Source organism: Myotis brandtii, unplaced genomic scaffold, assembly GCF_000412655.1.
Source record: "Myotis brandtii unplaced genomic scaffold, ASM41265v1 scaffold181, whole genome shotgun sequence".
NCBI lineage: Eukaryota > Metazoa > Chordata > Mammalia > Chiroptera > Vespertilionidae > Myotis > Myotis brandtii.
Genome location: NW_005356712.1, coordinates 3,201,569 through 3,214,284, shown reverse-complemented (window position 1 = coordinate 3,214,284; position 12,716 = coordinate 3,201,569). Strand labels below are relative to the sequence as shown.

Below are 12,716 nucleotides of genomic sequence, written 5' to 3'. Positions count from 1 at the left end.
CCAAGGGGTCCCGGATTGAAGAGGGTGCAGGCTGGGCTGAGGGTACCCCTGCCCCCCCATGCATGAATTTCGTGTACCAGGCCTCTAGTATTTAAATAAGTATTTTTAAAATTTAGCCTCTCAAGAACTCACATTGGCTAAATATGGTATAATTTGAGCAGAAAAGGAAAACTGTTCCAAATGATTAGAACACATTAACTAAATAAAAGCCCAGGAAGCTATGAGAGGAGGGAAGTACTGGAGGTGGAGGTAGAGGGAGGGTGGGGGGAAGGGAGGGAGAGAAGGGGTCGGAGGGGGAGGGGGAGAGGTGGACGGTGAGGGAGGAAAGTGCTTGTTTACAGGAGTGGAGGGAACAACAGCGGTAGGAAATCATCATTCTGCGATTCTCATATGATAACTTAGGCAGCGAGATGCAAGAGGCACTAACATAACCAGGATAAAGGTTACTGCGAAAGATGACATACACAGGATGTCACAGTAGGACTCCATGGGTTTCATGTTAATTGCAAAAGGAAAACTGTCCCTTAGAGTGAGTCACTATCTTAGCCAAGTGACCAAAATCCGCTTCACTGACAGCAGGACAGCGGACACCATCGGCCTCCGGAGGAGAGGCAACGTGACACACAGCACTGATAGTAAATATTCCAGCCAAATATAGTAACAGCCTGATCTCATCAAGCCTCAGACTTAGCTTCCAGTCCACAGACAACACACAGATGAGCAAACAGTATGACAAATCCAGAAAGTTAGACATTTTACAAGATAACTGGCCTGGACTCTTCAAAAAGTCAAAGTCTTGTGGAAAAGGATGAAAGAAAAAAAAAAAAGGAAGAATGAGGAACTGTTTTTTTCTAGAGACCCAGGAGACACCACCAAACGCAGCGCATGAATCCTGGTCGGATCATGATTGAAAAATGAACACGCACACACGCCTACAAAGGCCCTTCTGTGACCACGGGGACGCCAGAGTGGCGACTGACATGAGAGCCTATGAAAGGGGTTTTCTGCGAGGTGTGATGCTGTAACTGCTCACGCAGTGAGGTGGCCTTCCTCTTACAGCAGGCACGGGGAGGGTTTAGGCTGTGATGTCTGCTGTGTTCTTTCAAACGGTTCAGCAAAAACTGAAAATCTCCATCTGCAGGTCAAACCAATATTGTCAAAATGCTAACTGCTGACTCCAGTGGAGGGTGCAGGGGTATTCACGTCTGAAATACTCTTCACCCAAAGTTGTTAAAAACCCCACCTGTCAGCGGCTTGATCACACACTACGCGCACCATCTCCTTTCTGCTCTTCTGTTTGCAAACGTCTTGCTCTGTGACAAGGACCCACAATCACTTAGTGGGATCTCAGTTCTAGAGGGTAAAACTGACAGCCAGAGGGTGAACTTTCTTACAAAGTCATTCCATGCTACGACTTTAAACCCTGCATTGCATGTTTACTGAGCATACGCTGAGATGAATTCCTGAGACACTGAAAAAGTTCAGAACACCTAAAGCCAGATGCCGTTTTACTACTCCAAAAAGCCCCTTTTAAAGTTGACATAGATGTTTCTAGAAACTCATTTATCATATAATAGGCACTGAAGGCATGAGGCAAAGCCACAGGCGCTGGCCAAGTGGCGGTCACAAGACAATACCTTTATTCTCGTGACACGCTCCATGATGTAGTGTGAAATGCTTAACAAGTGATTATTGGGGGTACAAAGAGTCCACAGATTACTCAACAATTTTCAAATCATGTTGAGTTTTTGAAATAGAGTGATTTTTTTGTCACAGTTTCTAAAGTTAAATAAAATCATCGTCAGCGCCTTTGGCTGACATGGGTGACATTAAACCCCTCTTACAGCTCCCTCATTATACTGACAGGTTAGAGACCTGTAGTCTCAAGAAACAGAATTTCTTTTGTTTCATGTTATTGTCTCACAGTTTCTGATGAATTACTAACAATTAATAAGAAACCTTTTCTACTCTTTGATACTTCTGAGATTTTTATACATCCAGTATTTCTATTAAAGCGTTTACCAGAACATAATACTGCGTGAGGTCAAACATGCTTTAGGCCAGACACAAAAAGCTGTAACATGATGGTTACGGATAGGGCTTTGCCAAGCTGCCTGGGTTCAAATTCATGCTCTGTAAGTTAATATTTAAATGACTGCGTGCCTCAGTTTCCTCACGTACAAAATGAGCATGAGGAGGATGGAAATGAGTTTCAAATGGAGTTAACAGACACTGCATTAGCATCTGTGTTCATTTTTATTAATAAAACGGATGCTGTAAATGCCGCCACAGGCAGGCCTGCAGTAACTTCGTCCCATTAAGTGGAGGAACAAAGAAAAGGGAGCCGCACAGTGAAGGCATTTTGGTCTCTAACCTGCCTCCATTTGTCTGTCCTGGAGTGCCCCGGGCTAGCACCTGCCAGAGGCCCCCCTTACCCAGCCCCACGCTCTTAGAGCTGGTGCAATGGACTGCAGTTCCCACCGTGGTGTCTCCAGGGGAGCACAGGAGGCTGCCAGTCTCAGGAGGCCAGAGGGTGCTAGGGTGGCTCCCCAATAGTGTCCATTCAATGCCCTCCAGTTCAAGCAGGTGGTATTGGGCAGGGCACAAGATGACCCTCCTTACCTGGAGGGAGCCAACGGCAATGCCTAGGAAGCAGGCATTGGGGATTTGATTGGCAAAGGCAATGACCAATCAGAACAGAAGTCAGCAGCAGCACTGGAATAGCGTCCCAGCTGTGGTGATGGAGGGGGAGATTTTTTAATCCGTGGTATGGCTGCCAGGGCATACCAGCCATGTTTATTAGCTAAATATCGGCCCTAGGAGGTGAGCTATTGGAAATTCATGACTGTACCCACAGTATCTTATCTGTGCTTAAAATATGCCCAGGTGTTATTAAAGGTGCAGACAGGAACTAGCCACTTACCTTGGGCTGCATAGCGGCAAGAACCATCCTCCACCAGAACATTGTAGAAAGGCTGGTGATGGCCGTGAGGCAGGCTGTGGACGTTCATGTTTCGAATCCACTCGTGTCCCATCATGCAGGTGGGGTCCCAGCCGTAGATGACACAGTTATAGCCATACCTAAGCACAGGAGCACGGAATCAGTGCCCTAGGATCCTGGCACCTATGAGATGGTGAGCGAGGGCTTGGCTTCTCTTAAACTCCCTTTCTTACACTTTGACCTGCTTTTGCTCCCTGTTGAGTCATTTTTTCAGAACACTCCTGCCTCTTTTATAAACCTCTCTTACTATCAACCTAGCACTTCAGTTAGAAAATAAACTTTTTGACAAAGAGAGATGGGGCAACAACTGGTCATCAAGATGGAAAAAGGTATCAGGACCAGGCCTGCCAACAACGCACAATACTGGTTCTGGAGAACAGAGACCTAGAGGTAAAATGCAGAACTTCCCAACTGTCTTCACGCCTCGGGATGGCGAATGATTTCCTAAACAAGGTCCTGAAAATACAACCCATAAAGGAAGAGATGGATCAATGTGATTGCCATAAAGGAATGATTCAAACAGACTACCTACCTGTTAGGGAACTATTTCTTTTTTCCTTAATAGGACAACAGGGTGGCAAATGTATTTTTAACAAAAGAGAGAGCCCTTACCTTCCAGACACATTGAAATAGCTCCAGATGAAATGATATCTGGGATTTGCTTCCAGGGAGGAGGGAAGGGCGGGTGGAGATGGACCCTATTATGATAACCAGTGGAGCTGATATTGGACATCACCTGGTTTGTTATACTCAAATCTTTTTACTGTTAGGTATTTGAAATTTCTATAATAAATTAAAAAATAGAATGCAATAAAAGAATGAGGACACTAACCAAAACCTGGAAAAGATATTTGGCACTTATGTGTACACAGAGACTAAATCTACGGAGAAAGAATCACTATAAATCAGAAGCACAATATTGACAAGGCACTAATGAAAGGAAACGTGAATGACCAGTAAGCCTGTGAAAAGAGCCTCAATCAGTGTGGTTTTCAGGGAAACGCAAATTAAAACCACAATGAAACACCCTGTGCCACTGAGGACCTGAGTGTGATTTCAGAAGTCTGGTCGTGGCACATGCTGGTGAGGAAAGGCGCTCTCAGCTCCCCGCAGCTGGGGGGAAGTAAGTCAGTGCCATCGCTGTGGGCAGTTTCATTTTGTCCAGTAAACCGGCCACGTGTGTACCCTGCGACCCAGCAGGCCTGTCTACAACCTGAATTCAGGAGAGCGAGAGGAGAGCCCGAGGACAATACAGAAAGGAGAGAAAAACTCTGTGTACAGCAGCTGCTCCATCTTCCCACAGAGAAGGGTCAGGCCTCTGGAGGTCACTAAAAACATTAGACCTCCCAGTCAGGACCACAAGTCCCTTCTTAAAAAAACAAAACGGTTAAAGACACGGCTCAGCTTGCGGGCCTTCCTGCGGTGGGACTCAGGTCGCACTGCTGGGCGTCGGGTCCCCTTCAAGCACGTCCCTGCGGCCGCTCACGGGCCCTCGGTGTCCTCTGCAGCCACGCGTGGGCGGACGCCGTGGGCACTCACCTCTTATGCTTCATAATGAGCCCAATGGAGTAGCAGACATCCCTGTGCTTCTCGTGGGAACGGAGCTTCACCTCCACGCCCACGTCCTCCTTCTTGCGCTCAATGTGCTCTAGTGTGTGCTGCACCAGGTAACCCACGGCCCCGTGCTGCCCGGGGTCCAGGGTCTGAATGTGCTGGAGGATGTCAAGCACCTTCAAGACAAGACAGAAAGACTGGGTGATAATATTTTTATTAAGGCCTTTTCCCTGTTACTGCACTGGATTCAGCCCTACCTAGCCTGACAAAGGACAGCAAGGTGGGCCCCGAGGGCCGGCCCAGGTCCCCGAGGCTGCTCGAAGCTGGCACACTCACTTCTGATCCTGGGCACTGGCCCGGGCACCCGAATGCAACCAGCGTCAATGTCAGAAATTGCTGAGAAACACGGTGGATTGGAGTCAGCGTGGGGGAAGGAGGGTCTGCCACTGACAGGCACATCTGGGTACAGTGAGCTCTCAAAGGGTCTTACGTTCTTGGTCAATGTGGGCTTCAGTTGAAAAAAATGTTATTTACTGGTTTTAGAGAGAGGAAAGGAGAGAGAGAAAGAAACACCGTCCACTGTTCCATCCATCATGCACTGCACATCGGCTTCACTTTTTGACACACAGAAAGGAAACAATTTTGAGCTGCCTGCACTCATGAACTGGTTGGAAAAACAAAGGCTGCGTGCCTCGGTCAAGAAAGAGGACGCTGGACAGAACTGCCTCGGGACCATGACGATGAAGAGCCACAGAGAAGCCACCGAAGGGCTGCACATGCGTTCCGGACCTTCCACCTGCAGAACGGGGTTCTGGAGTCCTACCGGGCATTGCCATGACGTTAACGCAGGACGCAATATCGTATTCAAGTGGGCAGGGAGAAACCACATCTACGTGGGGCTCACGTAACAGCTGGTAGCAGCAGAACTCAAGGTTATATTCTCTCTACTGTCCCCGTGGCTCCAAGGAAAACACAAATTCTGCTAAAGTTCCTACCCGCACACGCAGGCGCACACAAACATACGCACACAATGACAAAGGACGGCAAGGTGGGCCCTGCCACTGGCCGGTCTCTGACACAGTTTCCCTTATGAACAGGACATTCCCCTAGTTACGGAGTCCTGGGACCCAGCAACCTGGACTCTAGTCCCAGGGCTGTCAAACTCGCTGCTTCTGATTCACAAAGGCCCTGTCTTCCTGATATATGTCATATTGTGAAAATGAACATTTTACGTAATATAAGGTATCATTATTCCAATACCCAACCTCGCCTTCCAGACAGATTTTCTGGTCGCAGTATTGACTAAACACTTATTTCTTGCTGGTCACTGTGCCAACCCCATCACTTTTTTATTTCATTTAATCATCCCAACTTGCAGGTCAGCCGGAAGAGGAAGCAGACCTAGTGAAGGCAAGGAACTGGCCTGAGGTCACAGGTTATGAGATTGGAGTGAGGATGAGACCGGCTAACTCTAGACTCTAGTCTCACCACCATCACGCCAAAGCAGGAGTAGGAGTATTTTAGGTAACTGTTATGCTCGTTCTCAAACACATAAAAATGGGCAGAATGGTATGACCGTGTACCCCCAACCCAGCTTCACCCACTGTCAGCTGAGAGCCCACCCCCTCCAAGAGGCCTTTAACGTGGGAGACACTAACAACCTTTATCCTCTGCAACAAACAGCATGGGCTTTAACAGCAAGTCCTACTTACTGGGCTTGCGTAACACGTTCCTCGTGCTCCCCTCTGCAGTTCCCACCAGTCCTGCGGACCAGACTTCTGCTCCATCCTGGCACAGCTCCCCTGTCCAGCAGGCCCCCCACCAGAGCAGGGAAACAGGCCTCACTCGGAATCTTCAGCGCACGAAGGAATTCTGACGCAGAGTCTCAGAGATGAGGCTCAGGGATGAGGAGCAGGGAAACAGGCCTCACTCGAAATCTTCAGTGCACAAGGAATTCTCAGACGCAGAGTCTCAGAGATGAGGCTCAGGGATGGGACGGTGCCCCCGCCCTTCCCTTGGCGTGTGGCTGACAGGGTGAGGGGAGAGGGCCTGGTGACCCGGGCCTTGTATGTTCCCAAAGGACAGTGCTGACACCTGGGTGCCGGGCTGCGTCCAACCAATGTCTAGGCCTAGCATCCGTAGTCCACAACTTCTGGGGTAGAGATCTCGGAAGAGGAGGCCTATCACTCATGACTGATACACTTTTCATGGGAAGGGCCAGAAAGTAAGTATTTTAGGCTTTGCAGGCCATTCGGTGTCTGACTCAAGCAGTCCCCTAGGTCGCTGGAAATTGGCCAGAGACAAATAAGCAAGTGGGCGTGGCTGTGGACGCATAAAACAGATCCATAAAAGCAGGCTGCTGCGGGCCCACAGGCTGTGGGTGCTGGCCGGCTGGTCCACTGACTGCAGCTTCCCCCGAGGCTCTCTCTGGAGCTCCTGGCTCCATCCTCTGACGGCCACTGTCCGTGAGCTCTTCTATTTTGGGGGCTTCCACTACCAGATGCTGACACATGGCCCCGGGTCCTATCAAATTCAACACGCCCCAAACTCAACCCCTTCCCATACATGAAACAGGCCTGCTCTCCAACACCCACTGTTCACGTGGCCACGAGCAGTTGGGAAACGGGGCCCTCCTCGGAGCCTCCCCCTCACTCAGAGCACACAAATTCAACACGCCCCAAACTCAACCCCTTCCCATACCATGAAATAGGCCTGCTCTCCAATACCCACTGTTCACGTGGCCCTCCTCGGAGCCTCCCCCTCACTCAGAGCACGTGGAGACCTGGCATTTCTTACTCATTCGGGTGAAAACTTCTGAGCACCTGCCACAGGCAACTGTGCTGCGGAGCGAGGGGAACAGCTCTGGTGAAGGCAGCAGCTCTGGCCCTCGTCCTGACAGAACGCCTAGCGGAGCAGCACAACACACTCCAGCCACTTTGGAAAGGGCAGCGGGGCCCATGCTGAGGGCCTGGGGAGGGGTTTCGGAGGCAAAAGTGAAGCAGGTGGAGTTGAGGGGCAAGAAAGGTGCTCCAGGCAGAGGCGCAGCGGATGCCAGGCCTGACGCAAACAGGGCCGAGTGGAGGACGTGGCTGTGGCAGCGGAGTACAAAAGGGGCCAGTGTAAGAGACCAGAGCTTGGGCGGGCGGGCCAGGCCACCAAGATCCCAGTGGGCCACCCTCAAGAGAATGAGCCTGGTCTTCAGACAGCGGGGAGCCACCCAGAGGGTCCTGAGATTTTACTGAGATTGCTCTGGCTACAGCTTATCAGACAGGTTGCAGGGTGTAAGCGCAGAGGAAGGAGAGCACGCAGGGGGCCTATGCAACCCCCTAGGGACAGAGCCGTGTACAGCGTGGAGGGACACCTGGGTAGGCTGCTGGAGCCCAAGGTCCAGGCAGGAGGCAGACTCGGGAGCCAGCAGCCCACAGGTGGGGCCTGGAGCAAGGAGAGCGGGTGCGATCACCTGGGAAAGTGCAGAGGGAAAGGAAGCCTAGAAACTACCAGAGGACAAGGAACAGGCAGGAGCCCGAGAGCCAAGAACCAAAGTCGAAGGCACAGGGTGTACTGGGTGGGGAGTGGTCCCCAGCGAACAAAAAAGATAAAGAAAAACAAGTATCTGCTGGATTTGGCAACAAGAAGAATGATTTATCAGAAAGGGGTCATTGGCTTCGCTGGCAAGCGCGGTTCCCAAGGTGGAGGGGTGGGAACGGATCCCCATGTTCTGAGGAGTGTGTGGGAGGCGAGGCAGGTGGCCGGCACGGCCAGCGAGCAGGCTTCAGCCATGCAGAGGAGAGAGAGATAAGGACGCAGCTGCAGGGAAATGCCAGCAGGGCTGTCATGGGAGTGCTTTTATGTTTTCTTTTTCCAAAGATGAGAGAGATCTGAGTATGTGTAATGCTGACGGTAGATAATAGAAACAGGCAGTTGAAGGAAGACATGAGGCCTGGCCGGTGTGGCTCAGTGGTTGTCAACCTATGAACCAGGAGGTCACCAACTGATTCCCAGTCAGGGAAATGGCCGGGTTGTGGGCTCGATCCCCAGTAGGGGGCGTGCAGGAGGCAGCTGATCGATAATTCTCTCTCATCGTTCATGTTTCTGTCCCTCCTTCGGGGAGTGGTCCCCAGCGAACAAAAAAGATAAAGAAAAACAAGTATCTGCTGGATTTGGCAACAAGAAGAATGATTTATCAGAAAGGGGTCATTGGCTTCGCTGGCAAGCGCGGTTCCCAAGGTGGAGGGGTGGGAACGGATCCCCATGTTCTGAGGAGTGTGTGGGAGGCGAGGCAGGTGGCCGGCACGGCCAGCGAGCAGGCTTCAGCCATGCAGAGGAGAGAGAGATAAGGACGCAGCTGCAGGGAAATGCCAGCAGGGCTGTCATGGGAGTGCTTTTATGTTTTCTTTTTCCAAAGATGAGAGAGATCTGAGTATGTGTAATGCTGACGGTAGATAATAGAAACAGGCAGTTGAAGGAAGACATGAGGCCTGGCCGGTGTGGCTCAGTGGTTGTCAACCTATGAACCAGGAGGTCACCAACTGATTCCCAGTCAGGGAAATGGCCGGGTTGTGGGCTCGATCCCCAGTAGGGGGCGTGCAGGAGGCAGCTGATCGATAATTCTCTCTCATCGTTCATGTTTCTGTCCCTCCTTCTCCCTTCCTCTCTAAAATCAATAAAAACATATCTTTAAAAATATATATTTTTAAGAGAATAAAGGAAAACTTAGTGATCCAAGAAAGGCAGGGAAGTTGGACCCAGAGCACAGCAGGTTTGCCGTAGAAAACTGGAGGGATATCTTTTCCACCGGAGGTAACTACGGATCAGAGTAGGGAAGCAGGTCTGGCAGCAGGGAGGACGGCGTGCCCGTCTGTCGGCTTCTCTGGAGACAGTAGGCTCGGGCGCCATCCATGCCTGAGCAAGAGGCTTCAGCAAGCTCCCAGCTCCTCAGTGCCTCAGTTTTATTTGTAAAACAGAAAAAACAGTGTGGCCATAGGGTTGGGAGATGTTTGGTAAGTGCTAGTAGCTTTAAAAGCTGGCCAGCCTACACTCTATTTCCATCACAGCCACAACACCCCTGGACTATGACGGGGACCAGGGGACATGTATTTTGCTCTTCCTGGTTTAATCCAATTGAAATCACGCAGACCTTCTGGTCTCTCCATCTTAGGAATGTTTCCCTTACATCTGATAAGGTCAAGCAGATTCCAAGCCCTGCACCAACTGATCGAAGGCCTGGAAACTATTTCACAGACACAGACCTACATGCACACGCACATGCACACGTACAAGGACCCTTGCAAAGCTGACCTCTGCACAAACCAACCTCTCTACCTCTGTGCTCCAATCGGTGTGCACAGCAGCAACCGACTTTCCTGCCTTCTGAAATGGCTGGCCATCCTCCAACGCCCACCTCAAACCCTTCCTCCGAAGAGCACTTTCTAATCACCTCAGCATCCCCTATCCTTCCTCTTGGGGCGCCCCACAGGATTCCTGGCTAGAGTGCACGTTTACAAGGGGGAGTCCTCACTCACTGGGAATGAGCCACTTTTCATTCCTGATCTCTGAACGGGGGACACCTTCCCCAGCAGCAAATGAAGGGTCATCACGAGGACGAGTGCTGTCCGGGTAAGGACTCGGGAACTTGTTTCAGTGACAGTGACCCTTGCTTGGCAGGAAGGCAGTCTTGGCCTCCCGAGGACTCGAGGTGGTGCCCGGGAAGCAGCGTGCGAGCACAAAGCTGAGCCAGGTGGCTGTTGCGGGTGAAGCCAGAGCCCCTGCAGGCTTCCCCACAGAGGAGACGGTAACCTCACTCCTCGGAGACGGAGACAGGATTTATTTATAAAGAAGCCCTGCTGTGAAAGGATCACTGCACTTCACAGATTATCACGAAATTCCTTAACTAATCTACAGCAAAACGTCACAGGAATTATATATATCCTACTATCAAAACTAAGTAAAATAAGCGACTGAATCCCGGCCAGCAGGATTTATTTAGGCTCTGGGAAGTGGTGGGGACTTTGGCAGAGTCTAGATTTCCCGGACTCTTCGACCAGATCACGTGACTCTGCTCCCTGGGCCACACATGACATCTCCACTTAGGATAGACGTCTAGAGACTTTCTTACAGATGTGTCGTTTCTTAGAAATACTTTACAACTCTGAAGTCGTGAGTCACTGAGACATCGTAAATCTAAGCAAAGTCAAGTCATTTAGATGCTTTATCTCCTCAAGCAAAGGTTTTACTCTCTAACAGCACAGCCGATGTCTCTGTGAGAGCTCAGAGCTTAGCGCCCTCACCCGACTGCTCTAAACGAACAAATGGATCACTACATACTTCCCTGGGAGACATGCAGGGCCTGATGCACGCGTGCAGCTACTCCTGCTCTGATGCTCGGCTGGCCTTGAGCATCGCCGCCCACAGCCTCCGAGGAGCACTTCTGACCTCACACCGCAGCCGCCTCAAAGTGCTTGCTGCGAGCCACAGGGGCCGTGGCAAAACTGGGAGCTCCCTGCAGAACAGTATCCAATTCAGGGCCTGAACTAGTCCAGCAGCGGGACGTGTGCACATCTGAGAAGTAACTCTGCTGTCACACAGGGCACTTGGTGTGCACCCACTGCAGCTGCTAACAGCACAGCTGGAGGCTGAGCCTCCCAGATTGGTCTCCGGCCAAGTCAGGGTGACGTGGGGAAATCTTCCTTAGGGGCAGCAACAGGGGAGTGGCAGGGCAGAGGCCTGTGGTTCAAGACATTTAAGGCACTGACCACAAAGAGAATGGGCAACTCTGGGCAATACAACCAGTTTTTTGTGTTGTTGTTTTTTTCCAGAATGAAAGAAGAGCCCCCAAAATTTGAATGATGGGTCAAGACTGGGAGACTGGATAGATTTGTGTTTATCTCCATGTTGATATAAGGGCAAATCTGTAAGAGCCGCCTTTCAAGCTATGACTCCCTCTCTAAGGCAAGTGCAAAGCATCAAAGTCAAATAATTACCTTCTCTGGCCAGATCCCCAGGTGGAAGTAGAGCCTGGCTTGGAGGAGGAGGAGCTGCACCTGGTCGGGGTACATCGCCAGGTACAGGTCCAGTGAGTCTCGCAGGAGCTGGTACGACTGGTCGATGCCTTCCCTATGGGAGAGGAACCTTCGTCTTAGCCCGCGTGCTTCTAAGATCCTCTTTGCAAGGCTCAGGTTTTAGAAATAATTGACACAAATCCCATACATTTTCTGATTCTGATACTTCCTCTCTATTCAGCAAATAGTTACAATGGTCTTAAAAAAAACACACACACAAAAGAAATATAAATTTTATACCCCACTGTGGTGATGGGCACTAAACAAAAAGTCGTGTTTCATTACGTAGTTACCTCAGGAGCATTGCATATAATGAAAATTGAATTCTGAAAAGGCGGAGCAGAGGACTTTTAGGGCAGAAGCTGTTCTGTGTGACACTATAATGGCAGACACACGTCATTAAACATTTACTAAAACCCGCAGAGGGTACAATACCGAGAGTGAACCTGAACGTATGACTGCAACTCTGGACTCTGGGTGATTAGGTGTCAATGCAGATTCACCAATCGTAACAGACGTACCACTCTGGTGCTGGATGCTGACCTGAGGAGGCTGTGTGTGCTGGGAGGCAGGGGTATATGGGGAGTTGCTGTACTTTCTGCTCAGTTGCACAGTGAACCTAAAACTGCTCTAAAAATAAAGCTTATTTTTAAAAAAATTCTGCCACAGCGTACAGCTTCCTACTTTCTCCATAGCACACTTTCCCTTGGACTCCGAAGCAAGCTTCTGCTTGTTTCTTATCTAAGTGATAGAAAGGGTTATGTTACAAGATGACGAAGCATGTGGGCATGAGAACTCCCTGCTCCTAAAGAGCAGCTTGGCCGTCTGAGACATTCCTGTCGCTGAAGGTGCTTCCGACATTTGTAGAGCGAAGCTGCCCAAGCCCACCGAGACTTCAAGGGAAAATCACTGGGCATGTCTGAAGCCTGACAGCATGATGTCACGGGAACCCGCTTCTCTGTGCAGTGACAGCTGTAGATATCCCAGCTGTGCCACCTCGTCCACTGCTCTGCTGTGTCCCAGGGAGGCTCATGAAAGAAAAGTCTCCATAAGGCACCTCAGGCCCCCGGGGGCACACCCGCTGCAGAAGCACTGGAGAACTG

The 12,716-nt window shown here is 50.4% G+C and overlaps 1 protein-coding gene across 2 annotated transcripts in view; it reads right to left on the bottom strand.

Moving 5' to 3' along the window:
- The window catches only part of FBXO21 (F-box protein 21), a 32,626-nt gene that overhangs the window by 3,857 nt on the left and 16,053 nt on the right, over positions 1 to 12,716 (bottom strand). The window contains exons 9-11 of one of the 2 annotated variants that reach the window (XM_005863788.2): positions 11,536 to 11,668; positions 4,541 to 4,752; positions 2,924 to 3,081 (exon numbers count right to left, since the gene is read on the bottom strand). In XM_005863788.2, the coding sequence (XP_005863850.1) occupies positions 2,924 to 3,081; positions 4,541 to 4,752; positions 11,536 to 11,668 (503 nt within the window). The remainder of the gene's footprint in view (positions 1 to 2,923; positions 3,082 to 4,540; positions 4,753 to 11,535; positions 11,669 to 12,716) is intronic. The other variant, XM_014537698.1, reaches the window with a different exon arrangement.